At 38.8% G+C, this 18,288-nt stretch overlaps 1 protein-coding gene across 2 annotated transcripts in view; it reads left to right on the top strand.

Moving 5' to 3' along the window:
- dph6 (diphthamine biosynthesis 6) overlaps nt 1-18,288 on the top strand; it is a 79,923-nt gene that overhangs the window by 11,609 nt on the left and 50,026 nt on the right. For both annotated transcript variants that reach the window (XM_024277138.2, XM_024277129.2), the window contains exons 4-5: nt 11,240-11,313; nt 13,333-13,451. In XM_024277138.2, coding sequence (XP_024132906.1) covers nt 11,240-11,313; nt 13,333-13,451 — 193 coding nt within the window. The remainder of the gene's footprint in view (nt 1-11,239; nt 11,314-13,332; nt 13,452-18,288) is intronic.

The raw sequence follows: 18,288 nt of genomic DNA on the forward strand, positions 1-18,288 counted from the left end.
CAGAATTTCATTTTTTTCAAAAATGTCCTCCATAATCAGAAAAAAAAGCTACAAAAACGCACCATTTTCATTGTAATGGGTCTTCAGTGTTTCGACTGATCTTTAGTCTTTCTTGATAAAGCAGCTTCTTCCTCTGATGTGTTTAAAGACTTTTTGTTTGGTGATCTGATTCTCTCCGACTCACTCTCCCCCATGTCTCCCACCTCCCTCTCACCCCCAGCCACTTCCGTCACTTCATTATCGACATCAGTTCACAAAAGCAAGACCCTCTGAGATCACCTAGGCAGTGCGTCCACCCCTTTTTCCCTTTTTTCCACCGATGTTGTTCTGGCGTCGTCGCACTTTCATCCGGATCCATCTGAAGTCTTGTTTGCGAGCGTCCTGATGGAGGCGCATCCTGCTGTGAGGAAAGAGGGCCGAAGAACCGAAGGGAGAGGAGAACGGAATGAACAGAAGAGACGAGGAGGAGGAGGAGGAATCTCCAGTTGATTCAGGAGCGCTGTAGTATCGATTAGGCAGCTGAGGTGTTGTGAGACAAGATGTTGAGGAGGTGTGTGAACTAAGAAAGGTGGAGGAGGGGGAGGGGGGTTAAAATCAAACCCGGCCCGTCTCTGATTACCGGTATGGGGCCGCATTAGACGTACATCGGGGGCTCAACAGGAAAATGGATTTCTTTAAAAAGCTGCTTAATACATAAATCATGACCTCTGGGGTCACAGTGAGGGTTTAGGAGATGAGATCAATAACAAAGCTAATGTGTTGTAGTTGCAGACAGACCTCTAAACGTTGGTATTGGAAGAAGCTTACATGTGGTTTAGGGCCAACAGATTTGTTGATCTTTTTTTTGTTTCCAGCAAAGTTTGTTTTATTATTTGGGGATGCATTTCTGTGGGAGACGACTTCAAACCGCTTTTTATGATAGCCATTGTTATCTCTCTTTGGTCTGGATGCTTGTATTTACGTTGGTCGACACACTGGCAGCGGGGCCAGCTGAGATTGTTTTGCACACGAGGAAGGATAGCATTAGCGCCGAGATAATGGCGCTGCGTATTGTTCGCTGGCCGTGTGGAAGTGGCGGGACAGGATCTATTAGATGCAGGCCCATTTCCCACCAACTGACTCCCGCAGTCCCCACAAACATTAGATAAAGAGCCGAGCCTCAAGCCTTTGTAATTTGTTTGCATTTTTCTGCTTAATGTACTTTGCTCAATCTTGTTTAGCAATGATGGAAGCTGATAGCCTTATCTAGCCTTGCCAAGGGCATAAGTCACCACAAACTGCTTGATTGAACACTTTCCCAATAAAGAGTTGGTGCTTTTTTTTACTTCTTTTTTGTTGCTGTTTATTTCATTTGTTTTTGTGGCTTTTAACTCCACGGTGGATGTGTCTATTGAGGCACCATTGTTTGCTATCTTTGGAATACAAAAAAAAAAAATTGTTTTTTTTGTTATAACGCCTAGTAATATTTTAATAATTAACTTAACTGTTGCAGATATGAGCAACGCTTTACTAGAAAGAATTCAGGAGCATAAACAAAAAAAAATATGACTGTATGCCTGTTAGGCTCTCTTAACAGAAATTGCATGTGGCAGATATGACATCTGCACGGCACAGAACAGAGGAGCAACGAGGTTATGTCATTTAAAAGGCGTCAGCTCTATTGCTCAGTCAACTTTATCAGAAGAGAGAAAACAATGGTAAAATGTGACCTTTTTGTCACTTTCGATCAGCCATTTTCACAAACAATACTGAAGACACTGATAATAATTTGTACAAGCATGATTATAGTTATGCTAGATAATTGTAAAAGTGTTAAGTAGGTCCTTTTTAATTTTAGGTGTTGCCTAGTGTTTTATGTTCTGACACTCAAGAGTTAAAATTATGTAGTTGTAGCAATATTTCAAGGTATTTGATTAAAAAAATTGTAATTTTATAATTAATTTTATTATTATTTTATAATTTTTTTTTATAAATATTTTAATTTGTAATTTATTATAAAAATCACAAATATATTATTTAAAACACTTTTTTAGTAGTTGACTAATCACTGATTATTTTTTCATTTTATATTCCTTTCCTTAAAGATGTACAAATCGCAGAAAGTGTACAAAAAATGTATTGAAAAAATTGTATTACCGGTAATCGCAAACAATTTAAAAATGCGTAAAAGGTATGAACTCGGAATTAGCCTAAAACCTCAGTAGAAACCAATTAGCCACTAAACAGCATTTTGCTCAAATGTTAGCTTAACACAAAATTAACCAAAAAAATTACAATATATGCCAAATTGGCCACAAAAAAATAACACATTGTGATATGTTAGTTTAACCAAAATAGCCCCAAAAACCTCAGTACATAAAAAAATTAGCCAAAAGAACCTAGCATGTTGCTAAAAACAGCTTGACTCAGAATTCGCCCCAAAAATCTCAGTAGATACCAAATAAGCCAAAAAGCTGGTACGTTGCTGAAATACTAGCTTAACTAGAAATTTGTTAAAAAATCCTCAGATGCCAAACACCCCAAAAAGCTAACACATTGCTAAAAATACTAGCTTAACTCAGAATCAGCCCAAAAAACTCAGTAGATGCCAAATTAGCCAAAAAAGTTATCACATTGCTAAAATATTAGCTCAATTCAGAATTAGCCTAAAAAACCTCAATAGACTCCAAATTAGCCAAAAAAGCTACCATGTTACTAAAATATAGCTTAACTCGGAATTTGTCCAAAAAATCCTCAGTAGACGCCATATTAGCCAAAAACCATAGCATGGTGCTAAAATATTAGCTTAACTCAAGAATAGCCCCAAAAACCTCATTAGATGCCAAATTATCCAAAAATGTTAGCATTTCTGCTTACAAAGCATTGACACAATAAAAGTACATTTTGTGGTCCTAAGCGTTCACGACTGTATTCAACTTCACTCTGACTTTATATAATGCTAAACTGTACGATGGTCTTGCTCGTAGCCAGGAATGTTAGCATTTCCACATGTCTTGCAGAAAGACGTGATCTCTTTTGAGAGCAGATGTTCCTTTCAACAGAGAAAATTCACTTTGAAGGGGTAGATGTTGCAGGAATGCACAGAAAACATTTAGCTAATACGCTTGCGCTAATGTTAGCTTAGCTTACATAGATCCCTCTTCAGCGTCAATTTCAGTCACAATGTGCCCTAGTGCTGCCATTAAACACAACTTCTGTCTTTTATTTTTTATGCTTCCTGTTTTCAACCTCCGTTAGCGTGTGGTTATGGTCTTCCTGTGACTTCCTGTGGCATCACTACTGACCCGGATTAGCATTACTGCGCGTGAGAGTCAAAGACAATGGCAGCATTAGAAAGCGTGTAGCAGAAAAATAAAAAAACTAATCGACTATTAAATTAGTCATTGACTATTTTGATAGTCATAGTAGTGACCTATCGACTAATCACGGCAGCCCTACTGATTAGTTTATTACGGTTTGTTTCATACAAAGCTGTGAAAAGATACTGGTAAGTCTTCCTGCCAACTGTCATTCATCCTCTGGAAATTGAAAAGGCTTTTATGTTTTGTTTTGAGAGTCATTTCCCTCGAGATGTTTTTCTATCCCCATCACCTCCTGCAGTTAAACTCATAACCATATGTACAAAAAAAAACAGAACACAGTCTGGAGTCTTGAGAGTTGGTTAAACCAGCATCACGGCTATATTTTCCTCTCTCCGGGGAGTGGAGGAGGGCTCTGTGATTTCTGTTGGCATTATGGAGGACGGATGACGGGAGAGCCACAATGCCAAGAGCCTGGAACCTGACCTCACCAGGAAAACATTTACATTTTTGAGTGCGTCTTTGTGTGCGCGCTTAGGCCAGCGGATGCTGGCGTGTGTACACTTGGACATCCGTGCGTGTTTGTGCATGCACCCTGTGGATTAGGTGCTTGTTCTGGACCATAAAAAACAACCGACATAGTTTACCTCTCTGTGGCATGAGGCTCGCTCTTTGATTCTGTCCCTCTCGCTTTCTGAAGGCCGCTTCCTGTCTGAGATGCTCAAAGAAACTCTTACATCAGCCAAGTGGGAATGCTAATACGACAGAGCTGGGATTATGACTTTGTTTTATCCCCCACAGAAAACCTGCGCTTAGTCCTATCCTTTTTGATGAAAAAAAACTGAAACGTTGGGAACTATAGCCATAAAATACAATTCTCTGAAGTTAAACTTTTAAAATCCGTTTAGACGCTTGCTTTCCTGCATTTACAGTATTAATAAATTACATTTCTAAACGCCTCTTTGTGTGTAGTTTTCTATGAGAACCTTCCTCGTCCTTGATTGGATGAAACCAGAACTTTGTGCTTGCTTTGGCGAAGGCTTCGTATCTCCGAGCCTGACAACCGGCCGGCTCTGAAACGTCTCCTCACGTGTGATGAACTTCTACATTTTCCTGCTGTACTGCATGGCATATTTACACTCAGGCTCTATTGCTCAAAACAGTTCTGTCATTGTAAATGAATCACCATGACTGTGTATCTATGTATAAACTTCTGGCTTCAAAACTCTACACAGAGAAACTTAGCTATGAAATGCTGCTGTAGAACCTCCATGAGAAGAATCTGCCCGACTGTCTTTGTCATACTTTGTTCAGCAGACACGTGCTCGTCACTCGTCACATTGCAGGGAGTTGATAAGCATTCATTTCACTGAGGAGACAATGGTAGTCTCACCTGTTCCCTCATCTAGTTGTCTTTCCAACTCGAATCGTCGCAAAAACTCAACATTTACGTTAATAAGCACTTTGTTTTTCTAGTTTTAGCGCTGCTTTCGGTTGAAGACTGACACATCGTGAGTCATCTCACAAGCACAAAGGAAAAGCTCGTCTCTCAACGGTTGCCTCAAACACACGGCACCTCTAATTTACCAATAGGAATGTTTCTTCAGCCTTTCTGACCGAGATCTTGACTGCTGTTTGTTTTCTGAAGGCACTTGCTAAGCCTGCACGGCTGCTTTTTGGATTGTTATGATGGATGAGAGACGGGTCACAGTGTTTGACTCTCAGGTACTCTATAGATTCTTCAGAACCCACATGTCGTTTTGTATGCTTTGGATTTGTGAACAATATTTATTTGCAAAAAAAAAGTCCTAACAGAGATCAATTTGTCTAGATTGGCATCCCATTGTCATGGTGCATTATAAATAAAATACTTATTGTTTTTTTTCTCTTATGTAAAATAATTTTTGTCACCATAACCGTGTAATCATTTACTGAACCAGATTTTACAAAATTAAAGCTAATTTTGAGGAACGTGAATCCATACTGCATACCAGTATGTTTACATTGAAAGTGTCAGTTTCTGTATTTATGAAGGATCCAGTATTTACAAAAAGATATTTACAATTTTTTTTTTGTAGCACACACAAGTCATTTATTGAACCGAAACAAAACTCTGACCTAAAAATTGAGTTTTGAACCAAATTGTGGGGATTGTTTCATCCCTAGTTCTTATAATCTATAGTTATCACAGCTTGTCATACAGACAGTGCATCTTTTTTTGGCTTTAGTCACTTTTACTGAGTTCAGTCCAGTTCTCTTTATGTCAGAGGTGTCAAACTCAATCGGACAAGGGGACAAAATACACCTTAGGTCGTGGGCCGAACAGGATAAACATTTATTGAACACTAAAACTAATTTTTTAAACTTTAAAACTAACTTTTTAACATAATTATGAACTAGATATATAGCATCACCTGCAATAATGCTAGTGTGAATGCTGTTAGCTGAATTTAGCTGCTGAAAATGCTAGTGCTGATAGCTGAAGATGCTGAAATTGATAGCTAAAAATGCTGAAGTTCATAGCTGAAATCGCTGGAGCTAATAGCCAGCTAAAATGTTAGCTAAATGCCAAATTAGCCTTAAAAAACAACTTAGGTACGTAGCTGAAAAAATAGCTCAACTTGAAAATATCCTTTAAAACTGAAAAAGCCTAAATGATCCAAAACAGCCTAAAAAACTTTTAAAAAAGCTTAAATTAGCCAAAACCGCTTGCATGTTGCTGAAGTATTAGCTAAACTCCAAATCTTAGTAAATGGCAAAATAGTCCAAAAAGCTAAAAGATTATTAAAACTTTAAAACTGTAACTTTTTAACATAACTATGAATAATAAAATCATTACAAAGTTATAAATAAGCGGGAGATAATCGGGCCATTAATAACAATATAATATAATGATCTGGAGGGCCAGATTCGGCCCTCGAGCCTCGACTTTGACTTGTGCTCTATGTACTATCTATGGTCTTTACTTTTCCACCCAACCTGATTTTCATCTAAAACTATGCAACATGATAATACAGAACAAATAAGCAGCAATTACCGGGCCGTAGCACCTAAGCGTCCTGCGACTTGGGCTTGTCTGAGCTGTCAGGATTTCCCTACATGCCCCGGGTCTATGTCAGCATTGCATTAAACACAATCACTTGACCTTAGCAGACCCTGTCTCCTGTACTGCGTTTACTTTAGCAGCTACAACAGCCCCCTCTCTCTATGCCCCCCCCCACGCTGTCAGCTAACATGGGGGGAACAATCCCATTACATTACAACTGGCTGAGAGCTGATCAGATGCAGAGAACATTAAAACCATGTCGCATCAAGTCACTTACGCGATGGATCCAAAAGGGAGGGATGGAGCTGAATGTTGAGGAGACGGAGGCACGGGGGTTGAAGGCGGCGGGGTCAGATGAAGTGATAATGCAACGTTGTGATCACAGCTCTGGAGTGTATGCAATGGCACTCCGGTGCCCTTGAGCAAACTGTCAGTCAAAGCACTTTCATTAATTATCCCTACTTGTCCACTTTCCCACCTCCCTGCCATCTCTGACAAGCACACTGCATACAAGGAAGCAATGATATAATACAATGCACATGTCACCAACTTTGGGCTTGATAAAAAGAGGGTTTTGTTATGGAAATTTACGACTGTGCATGTGTGTGTGTGTTATAGTTATGACCTGGCAGCTCTGGGCTCTTGCTTGTCAGAACAGACAGAAGCAGGCATTTTAGTAACCCACCATTTTGCAAATTGGAGCTTTGTATTGTTAGGGTGTATAATTAAGACCTCATTGTGACAGCCATTGAGAAAGAGTTAATGAGGGTTCTGATGTATTCCATATGAATATGAATATTGAATTTTAAATATTTTATGGCTTTTTAATTGCCTTGGTTGCCGTTAATGGCTTTTACTGTTGAGCATTAGCCTGAGTGAATACGTGGCGCGGGTAAGTACCTTTGAAACACTAACGCAGATGAAATGGTTACATTCTTTTTTTGTCCTGATTTTTATCTGTGTATCTTTGGGGCAGGAACATTTCTTGACTGAAGGCATGTCTGTGACTGTGAATACATTTGAAGCAGTCTTGTACTCCCCTTACAAAGATGAATGTATATATAATTACAAAGTATATCACGCACGCTACCTTGATATAGAGTTTAATGGCCGTATCGTTTCTTTGTGGAGCATGTCTGCTGGCCTTAATCTTCTCCACAGCTGACATCTTAATAACTCAGCCCTCTCCATCCATTTCCACAGGAGACATCCGGATGTAGGGGAAGGATTAGTTTAATGAATTTGACAATTAGTAACAGAAGTTAATGACTGCATGGGGCTAAGTACCCTGATGGACATGGCTGGGGGGACGAAGGACTTCCATTGCTCTGAGCCATAGATCCTCATTAATAGCTTCTCTGCCAACGAGGGCAGAGGAAGTCGGGCCCGGCCTTTGTTTAGTCTGCCTCTGAAAGAGATGCGAGGGGTTTGCACTGCTGCACACCACCGTGCCAGAAATAGACTTTCTCCAAACACGAGGCCCCAGACGTGGAATCATGAGGTTTATCTTTTCCAAAAAAATGACAAAAATAAAAACAATTAGGCTTTAAAATACTAGGCTCTATATTTGTTATATTTTCTTAGTCACTTTTATCCTAAAAGTTACTTGTATCAAAAAGTTTTTCCAATTTTAAAGTTATTTTTTTTTTACCTGCAACAATATTAGATCAAAAATATATATTTCCTTGTCCTTAAAATGTGATTCATCTTAAAAACATTTTTGATTAAAATATTCTGCACATATTTTTCAATTTTGACACTTGTTTTTTTTTTTTTTATTACAGATTTTTCTAATTTTATTTTAACAATCTTGGTATCAAAACGTTCAGCTCGTTCAGGAAATTACTGCTTGTGTTTTTGGTATTCATAAACTTTATAGTTTTTGAAATACTAAGCAAAATATGTCCCATAGGAAATGAAGTCTTCAAATTTCAAAATTTTAAGTAGATTAGCAAATATGTTTTCATCTTTTATGGTAATTTTCACCAAAAAAATAAGTTTAGCAAATATTTTAGAAACATCCTAACATTTTGGCTAATTTGTTATCTATTGGGATTTTTAAAGACTAATGTGGAGTTTAGCTTCTATTTTAGCAACATGCTAACATTTTTGACTACCGTATTTTTCGGACTATAAGTCGCACCGGAGTATAAGTCGCAGGGGCCAAAACATGCATAATGAAGAAGAAAAAACCATACATAAGTCGCACTGGAGTATAAGTCGCATTTTTTTCAAGTAATTTATTTTACAAACTGGTTGAAAAAAACGATATTACATCATCCTGGAAGGTAAGTTATAACATTCATAAGTGAATAGAAAACAGGCTGAATATGTGTCAACAACACATATTAGCATCATGAAAAAAACGAAAAGGTGTAGCATTTATATAACATAACACTTTTATTTAACTATAGCCTCAAGAACTCATCAACTTTGTATCTTTACTGTAATTAATTGCACGCAATCTCACTCCATATCACTAAATCCCTTAAATTCTTTGTCCTCTGTGTCACGTCTGAATAACTAAAGTAAATAAAGTAATTGCATAGATCACCATAAGAGGGCACTCTAGACTTACGGTCCATATCTCATCATTAAAAATTCGTATATAAGTCGCACTGGAGTATAAGTCGCAGGGACATTCAATCTATGAAAAAAACCACGACTTATAGTCTGGAAAATACGGTAATTTATCTACTGAGGTGTTTTAGGCTAATTTGGAGTTTAGCTAATATGTTTGCAACATGCTAACATTTCTTGCTAGTTTGTTATCTTCTGAGGTTTTTAGGCTAATTTAAAGTTTAGCTTCTATTTTAGCAACAGGCTAACATTTTGGGCTAATTTTGTTTACTGAAGAATTTTAGGCTATTTTGGAGTTTAGCTAGTATTTAAAAAATGTGCTAGCTTTTTTGGCTAATTTGAAATCTAAGGTTTTTTTAAGATAATTTTGAGTTTTGCTCACATTTAAGCAACAAACTAAGTTTTTTATTTGCAAAATTGGCATGAATTAGAGGTTTTTAAGCAATTTTACTACAACATTTTCAGAAATTAGGTCAACTTCAACGCTCTTTCATAGTTTCCAGTCTCTTAGTAAATTTAACATTTTGCAAATAGCTTTTGCATCTTCAGTAAATCCCTTCAGAACTTAAAGTAAATTGTGTCACTATTTTCAGCACAAACCTTCAGCATCTTCAGTGACCACTTTCAGCAAAAAGCATTCACACTAGCATTATTCAGGTAATACAACGTTTCAAGTCATGATTATGCTCAACTAACAAATAAATGGGTATATTTTCCTGAAAAAAAATATTTGTCCTTTATATATATTGTGAGTTATTAGAGACAATTTTACCAATTATGACCAATATCGTGATCCATGAATCACATCGTATCGTGAGGTACCCAGTGGTTCCTGGCCCTAATAAACACTGGAGTTCTGGCATTAAAGGGTTAATAGTGGCCGGTCTGGAAAAGGAAGACTCACACCTGAGCCAGAATCAGTCTCTCAGGAAAGAGAAGGATTATCATTACATTAGTATAGATTGTTGGCCTCAAGGCTTATGTGGAATTACACGAGTCTCCCTGCAGCCACCTTTACCGGAAATGTTATCAGTCTGACTTAATTACTGTGATTGGTCAGTGGACTTGACTGTATTGGACATTCCATCCTCGCAGAAATGTTCAAACTTGGTTAAAGTCTCTTGTCGTGATCTGCCGGTGTTTAACTTAGGTCAAAGAGTTAATTTCTGGCTGTGTGTTTGCCGATCAGTGTTTAGCTTTCTACCTCATACCATCTGCTGTGCAGTGAGCACCACACACACACACACACACACACACACACACACCCCTTATCTGATTAGCCAGCACGCCTATGTGGAGCTGTGCGCGTCTTTGTGAGGAACTACGCGTTTCGGCTCAGCATCAGGCCGCAGGCAGGGCATGGATTTCATTTAGAAAAGTATCAAAGGTTTACACGCTGTTCGCTTTAATCAGCATGTTTATCAGGCAGAGAAAAATTGCAGGAAGGGACCACAGGGAGAGGGGAGGGGCAAGGGGGTTATCTTAAGGACCAGTAGCCAGGGAAATTGATAATGGCTACAAGGTAATTTACTGGAGACTTGTGCATCCTTCCACTGCCTCTACCCGCTCCTCTCATTCTAATTACAGCCCATGTAATGTTCTAATGAATCTGCAGGTGTGGGTAGAGGGGGAGTGGGGGCGGAGGCACTTGTGTCTATAGACGTATGTGTGTCAGCATCTTGCTTGTGTTTGTTTGTGCGTGTCACTCCAGATCAAGGCCGTTTTTGTGGAGGAAGATTGAATGCATCTCAAGGCTCTCTTGAGCGCATTGTTGTCCCACTGTTTCTGAAATGTGAATATGAAATGAAAAGCAATTAGATTAGCCTTTAGCGATATTAAAGATACATGCCACTCACAGACGCGAGGTTCAGCTGATACAGTACTTCAAGTTGTCAGTACTGGTCCATCTTTCAGTGTAGTGTAAAGCGGATGGAAGCTGTGGCCAGATGCACTCATGGAGACGGCTGATAAGGTCCACCAGCTCCTTTTGGCACTGCTTTTGCCTCCGTTCTTACACACACGCTCACTCATGAAAGCCCCTGAGGGATATGGGCTGGACCGCACAGGCCTTGATATGACCAGAGTGTAAACATCCCCACAGGATTGTGGTCCAGTTGAAAGGCAGGACCTGTCAGGAATCTGTTTTCTTTGTTTTTCCCAGTGGTGTGCGCCTGTGTGTGTTGAAGTGTGTTTTTATGTACTTTCAGTTTTGAGTTACAGTGTTGGATGTATTAAACCAAATGTAAAGTCACATGGTAGTGCATTAACAGTTCATTTCTAATATTATGTTACCATCGTCTGTTCCTCTCCACAGGAAAAGGAAGGTGTTGAGGCGGTGTCTGTGGGGGCCATTATGTCTGATTACCAGAGAGTCCGTGTGGAGAATGTGTAAGTCGAGCTTTCTTAAGATTTATAGCACATTTTAGGTACAAAAATCAAGCAAAAAATTTGCAAAGAATGAAAAAAAATATTTTTCTTTATGTTATTGTTAATTAAAACTTGAGTCTTGTTAATAAACACTAATGCAACACTAATGTTTCTTTTTATTTAAACAAGGGATGTAATAATTAATCAACAATTCTTTTTAACAATTCAGTTTATATCACAATGTGTGGCTGCCGATTCAATTCATTTGCCGAATCTGAATTATTCCCCTACATTTGGACAACAAGAGTTATGGGAAAAATAGTGACTATGTACGAATTCACACCCTAATTCTTAAACACTAAAAAACTATCTAGTGCGGGACTATCTAGTGCCTTACATTTTAAAAGCAATTCGGACCCCATGCTCACTACTTTACTTTTCATCTTCTAAAAGTCAGAAACGACGTCACCGATTTCACAAAGTGAAAATCTAATAAAAGTAAACATTTCACGACATCTATTTGCGACTCCCCCGTGTTCTGATGATGAAAATGTGGATGTTTCATTAAAAAATTACATTTAAACACATTTTTTTCGCAAGTGTTGTTCAACAGCAATGCATTGTGGTCTATATTTGCTAATGTACTGAGCATCGATGCACGCTAGTTTTTCGCAAAGACTTCTGGGAAATTTTTTGTGCACTCAGACAGTACTAGAATTCACTATAAAGTGAGTAGAGAAGGAATTCAAATTTGGACATGCTCCCAGTCGATGACATCATCAACAGTCGCCAGTCAGCTACGTTAGCGCAAAGCTCCCAGTGCTCAGAAATACATGACAACATCGGTTCTATAAATTTAAAAAAGTCAGAGTACACGCACCTGTAGAAAAGAGCTTCTCCTCGGAACACCTTTGCGACGGAGGACTCTGTATCCACGGTGATTTCAGACAACCCTACCCCTTCAAATGCCCCTACATTTAGAAGGGTAGGGATAGGCCGTAGGGGAAGGGGAAGATCTCAGGACATCTTTAGCCAAAAATTCAACCAGTATGACTCTGGTAAATACCTGAACAGTGAAGTTTTCCAAATTCCTTGTGTTTCTTGCAAGATAATCAACTGTAAATTAAATATGTGTACAAATCAACATGTAAACATTAATGGCAAATCCTTTAATGTTATGATTGGAACTGTTAAAAAACTTAAACCAGCTTTTGATTTTTTATGGAGTCCTGTATCCTTTAGCAGTAATATAGAACTAGTCATTAAGTTTGGGAAAGTTAAACGATACGATACGTATCTTGATACATGTCTCGCAATATGACACGTATCGCGATATATCCCGAGACTGTGCCAGAACAATTTTTCCCTTTTTCTTTAAGACTAAAAAAAAAAAAAAAATGTAACACAAGCTGATGTTGTTTTGGTTGCGGTGTAGAGCTGCTCAAAGAAGCTCAGTATGCTGTGCTGCCAACTAGTGGTCGGAGGTTTAGATGGAAAACAAAAGTAAGATGCTAGAGAATGCTCATGAATATTTAATTAAATATTGAATCCTCAGCATTTTAAATCGATAAAAGTTAATTAAATATTGCGATGTATCGGCAAATCGATTTCCCCCTACTTATCATAGTTGTTATGATAGTTCGTTTAACTATAGAATTGACCTATTTTTACATAATTAGGCAGAGTTTTTTTGTTAATATTCTTGTTTGTTTCTCCTTTTTTCTTTGGTTTTATTAAGATAAACACTACAAAACATTAACGCTCTCATTAAAATACATTAATAAGTTTTTCTTTTTCACTGTGACAATCATAGTTTTGTGTTTTAACTCAGGTTTGTTATCTTTAACAAAGTGTCAGAGTTGAGATTAGGATTATTTCGCTCTGGAATAGCTGTCTTCCGTAACAGATGGGAGCTTGTGCTATAGGCGTATCAGAGTGGCAGCCTTCCTGTAAATGAAGAAGGTGCCCATCAAAGTAGCTTTGAAGCTGTTGGAAACTTGGCAAATATTCAACATTCCATCCCTTTCACCTGTTCCAAAGATGCTCACGGCTTCACTTGCAGCCCTTGGCTTACCTGTGGCACCGGAACCAAGAGTCCCTTCTTCGCGAGATGATATCATCTGACCTACATGCCATCCTCATCAAAGTGGCCGCCTTAGGTTAGTTTCCTGTTTCTTTGGGTTGTGTCTCCACCAGCTGGTGAGCATTCTGATGTCCTCTTTTTTTTTTTCTAGCGACACTTTACCTGCACTTTTTATTCCTACTCAGTGTGAACATTGTTTTTTTGACAGAGAGAGTAGAATTTAGGGGAAAGGGGGTGAAACTAGAGGGAAAAAAGAGACAGGTAGAGCACTGCCCTAATCATTAATCTGTGGCTTAGCATTAGTGTTAAGACTTGCGCCAGCGGCAAAGGTATTGAAGCGGAGAACAATATGAAAAGATAAGAAGCGCAGAGGGAGGAGGCGCGAGGGGAAAGAGGCGCTGGTATTGTACGGGAGGGGTTGGCAGTTGAGAAATAATCACAGGTGATCGCCCCGCACATTAATGCAACCTGTCAATAAGCGACGCATGTCCCTATTGTGTGAGAATCGGTGCAGAGTGAAGCTTCGCGGGAGCTCCGCTCTCCGAACACATGGTCCGTGAAGCGAAGATTAAAATCTGGCATCTCATTTGAGATTTTCAGCTGCTCGAACGCCAAGGAAGGAGGTTAATGCTATGTCACATGCTGTCTCCTCGCCTGTTTTGGAGCCCGAGGACAAAAAGATCAGATTACTGAAAAACAGAGGAAAAAAAGTTTCTCCGAGTCTTTTCTCTTATACTCGATGTACCTGTATCTACTTGACAACCCCTTCTTCTTTGACGGTGCTGGTGATAAATGATAATTAGGGTTTCAAATGGTTCTTTTTACTCGCACACTGTTCACGGGGATAGATCATCATACAGACACTGTTTACGTCCTGTTAAGTGCTTGTTGTCACCTTTGGGAGCAATCAGCCGATAGGGGTCCACGCCTGACTGATGACCCGCACCGCTCAGTACTTTACCCCAGATATTCTGCATATCTTTCAACACTGCGGAGAAAACCTCTTATGGAATGCACTTTCTGAGTCATTTATCTTTGGTACTTTAGTTACTGGAGCCATTTCTCATTTTTAATGGCTTTGCTAAAGGACGTTTTGGTAATAAATAGCATAACATGTCAGATGCCCATCAGAGAGGATGATGTCAGAATCCATACTTTTCTCTGTTGCATTACAGTTGTTTGCAAATCAAAACGACACACTTTATTTCAAATTTAATTGAAAATTTAGTTAAAATATTCTGAAAAACAGCCACACCCTTAAGACCTTTGTCGCCTTTTAACCCTGCTTCCAAGCCTTTGGATTTAAACTTTTTTTTTTCCTTTTTGCGGCGAACATTCTCAACATTTTTCGAAAGATTATAATTAGAAAGGAGGATCAACTCCGGTGCCTCGGAGCGTGTATCTGGGCTGCCCCACTGTAGATGTTTGTGTGAGCATGTGTACATGTGTGCTGTGGCTACAGATAAAACGAGCAGATCTTATCAGCCGTGACTTCTCACCTGTCCCAGGGCAGTAGTAATTAGAAAGGAAAGATTTCAATGGGGGTGAGCACCTAAGGCGTTTTAGGCAGCGCTCGTATAATTGCAGCTTTGGTTGGAGCAGGTCTGAGCAGTGAGGTGTGCTGTTTAGGAGAGATTGGGTGACAGAAGGGGGTACACCTCCTTGGCTTTAGTTAGTGTGTGTGTGTGTGAAGAGTGCATTGACACAGAGTTGGGGAGGGATTTACTTCGGGGAAAAAAAACAACTTTCGCAGGGCAAGGGTTAATTCTGCATTTGAACTGACAGACACAATAGATTGTGACATTCTGTGGCTGGTTGAGATGGATGTTTATCGTTGATAATAGATCCAAAAAAACATTTTTGACATGAAATTTGTCCAAAAAATTGTATTTTATAAGTGTTTGGTTACGTTCTAATTGCACAATAATTCAACAAATGACAGAAAATAAGATTATTCTGCATTATTGGTGCAATACTTGAAAAAAACAACTGTTCATTCCTCACTATAAATAACCCCATTCATGCATTTCTGAATAACCCTCTAAAAACCTGAGCTCTCAACAGCAGCCCCTCCCATACCCATGAAAATGAGCAGGTTCTCACATGCTTACATCACAAGTTGAGAACCGCCCCCTCCAGGAAGAGTCTGCTCCACCCCCAGGCTAACACAAACACTTTCTCCACAATGCTAGAGGTGATCAGCTAGCCCCCCACCCATGGCTTGTGCACGGTCGTGTCGGTGTTCCTTCCTGACAAACTTCTGGTGAGGAAACTGCACGACGTGCTGGGATGGATCCTGAACGTATCTGAGAATGGTGCAAGCAGACGGGAGATACTGGGAAAATGGCAGGAGAAAGGGAGCTGACTATTTCCTGGTAAAAAAATGGAACAAACTATTTCCTGGTGAATAAAGGGAGCAGACTATTACCTGGTGGAGACGTGGAGAAAGATATTTCCTGGTGAAGAAAGGGAGCAGACTTTCCTGGTAGAGAAGGGAGCAGACTATATCCTGTTGGAGAAAGGGAGGAGAGTATTTCCTAATGAGAAAAAGGAACAAACTATTTCCTGCTGGATAAAGGGAGCAGACTATACCTGGTGGAGACAGGGAGAAAGATATTTCCTGGTGGAGAAAGGGAGTAGACTACTTCCTAATGAGAAAAATGAACAAACTATTTCCTGCTCGATAAAGGGAGCTGACTATTTCTTGATGGAGAAAGGAAGAAGACTATTTCCTGGTGGAGAAAATGAACAAACAATTTCCTGTTGGAGAAAGGGAGCAGGATATTTCCTGGTGGAAGCTGCACTGTATATACAACAATGTAATACAGTAATATAATATGTACAGTAAAAAAAAAAAAAAAAAAATTTTTTTTTTTTGTGGGTGACAGACTGACAAGGCCGGCACCCTCAATTAGTGAAAGCCTCAGAGATTGAGTCATTTTACTTCCAGGTATGAAAAGAGTTCACAAAAATAACTCATATTTCATAAATAATTTGTTCCGAAAGTAATATATGATCATATATATGAATATAGTTTACTCTGAAAAACTAAAGAAAAGCAAATCAACTATTTGAGTCTATTATTGAACACAAAAAAATGCCCCTAATAAATTAGAATTTAATTAGACTTTCTTCTGGTGGAGTCGTATTTTTCAAAACATTGTATTTCATGGACTAAATGACATCTCCAAAAGCTAGTATTAAATATTAATATAATTAGACGATTAATTGGTTAGTCCAAGTGTGTATCAGGACAAAGGTCCAGCGGTTAATTGGTCTGCAGCTCCAAAGAGAATTACCATGTGTTTCTAATATCTTTTACATATAACATTAAAAGAAAACTGTCAGCTTCTCAGATGGGAATCTTTATCTTGCCTTCACCCTTGTTGCATTATCACTTTAAGACAATAAACATTTTATTTAAAGAAAATGCAATTTAAGTATATTGAATCTTATGTGTGAAACCAAAATATGTGTAGATATTGTTTTTCTTCCTCCTAAAAGTTTTGTAAAATCAACCTAAAATCCTCAAAGATCCACTCTAATGAAAATTATATTTTTAACACTTTCTCTTGTAGCATTTGTCTCATGATAGAGAACATATGTAAAGACATTTACGATTGAAACTGCGTTTCTGAGTATTTCTTTGTACAAATTGTAATGAATCAGGTGCTTGTTAGCAGCCAGTTAGCATTAGCGTTAAGCTTCAAGTGCTCAGATATACATAACAGCAGCGGTTGTATAGCTCTAAAAAGGTCATGCTATAACAAAAAGTCATTACTAACATTTAAATGTAAACTTGACAAAATTTGCTTCTCCTCCGCGGCCCAGCATGACGCGGAACTCCTTTGTGAGGGACGGGTCTCTATATATCCGCTTAAAAAAATAAATATATATTCCTGACTCCACTTGCACTCCACAAGCCTCTTTAAATGGAGGGATAGGAAGAATGTCTTATATACAACTGCCGCTTTGCAGAAACTACAGTATCCCCCCCTCATTTGCGGGGGTTGGGCCCGGAAACATCCGCGAATGTGCCAAATCTACAAATACGGAGAGCGGAGATACAACTCAGCACTGCAAAAAATCCTTCGAGTGCAAAAGTTTCAAACAAGAGTTTTGAGTTGTCTGAGTTTTTGAGACGAACCGCAAGAGTCAGGTGACTGAGAAAAAAAATCTACGAATACGTAAAACCGCGAATAAGTGAGAGAACACTGTATGTATGTCCTAGAAAACAACATGTGTTCTAGTTTTACCTAAAAATGGCATAATCATATTTAAAAGACCATTAGGAACGCTTTTACAAAAGATCAAAAGATGATTGGAGACAAAACACATCTATGGTTTGTTTTATCCTTTAACCAATAAACAAGCTGCCATTTTGAAGTTTGTTGCACCTCGTTCTATCGTCATATCATTTTCCCTTAAACTCAGAAATGAGTTTCAGCCAGATAACTCGTGGAATTGAATTCGAATTACCCCCTGTTCCTTCTCAATAATATCTAAAAAGATATAATCTTTAAGTGATTGCTACACAATTCGCTCTGAAAATTATTCTTCTCAAAGACAGAGAGTTTAAGATAAGAGCATGACAAATTTCACATACAACCCTAATCTCGTCATCCTTTACACTGAGGCACTATCCCCTCCTTCTCCCCTCCTGTTGGATTTGTATTTCTTTGCCTTGGAAAGATTTCTTGATGGCAACAGCTATTTTTTTGACAGGGGTCTTTTATAGCTTTGTCTAAAGGCTGATGTAGCGCACCTACATGGATGGAAATACGTATTTCCTCCATTTAAAGACTAAAACGTTACACACCATGAATCCAATTTTCTGTGCCTTTTCTCTGTGAAGGCTTGGATTAGAGCCGAGCTGTCAGCTGACACGCTAGATCTTAAGACAATCGCAGACG

This window comes from Oryzias melastigma, linkage group LG22, assembly GCF_002922805.2.
Source record: "Oryzias melastigma strain HK-1 linkage group LG22, ASM292280v2, whole genome shotgun sequence".
NCBI lineage: Eukaryota > Metazoa > Chordata > Actinopteri > Beloniformes > Adrianichthyidae > Oryzias > Oryzias melastigma.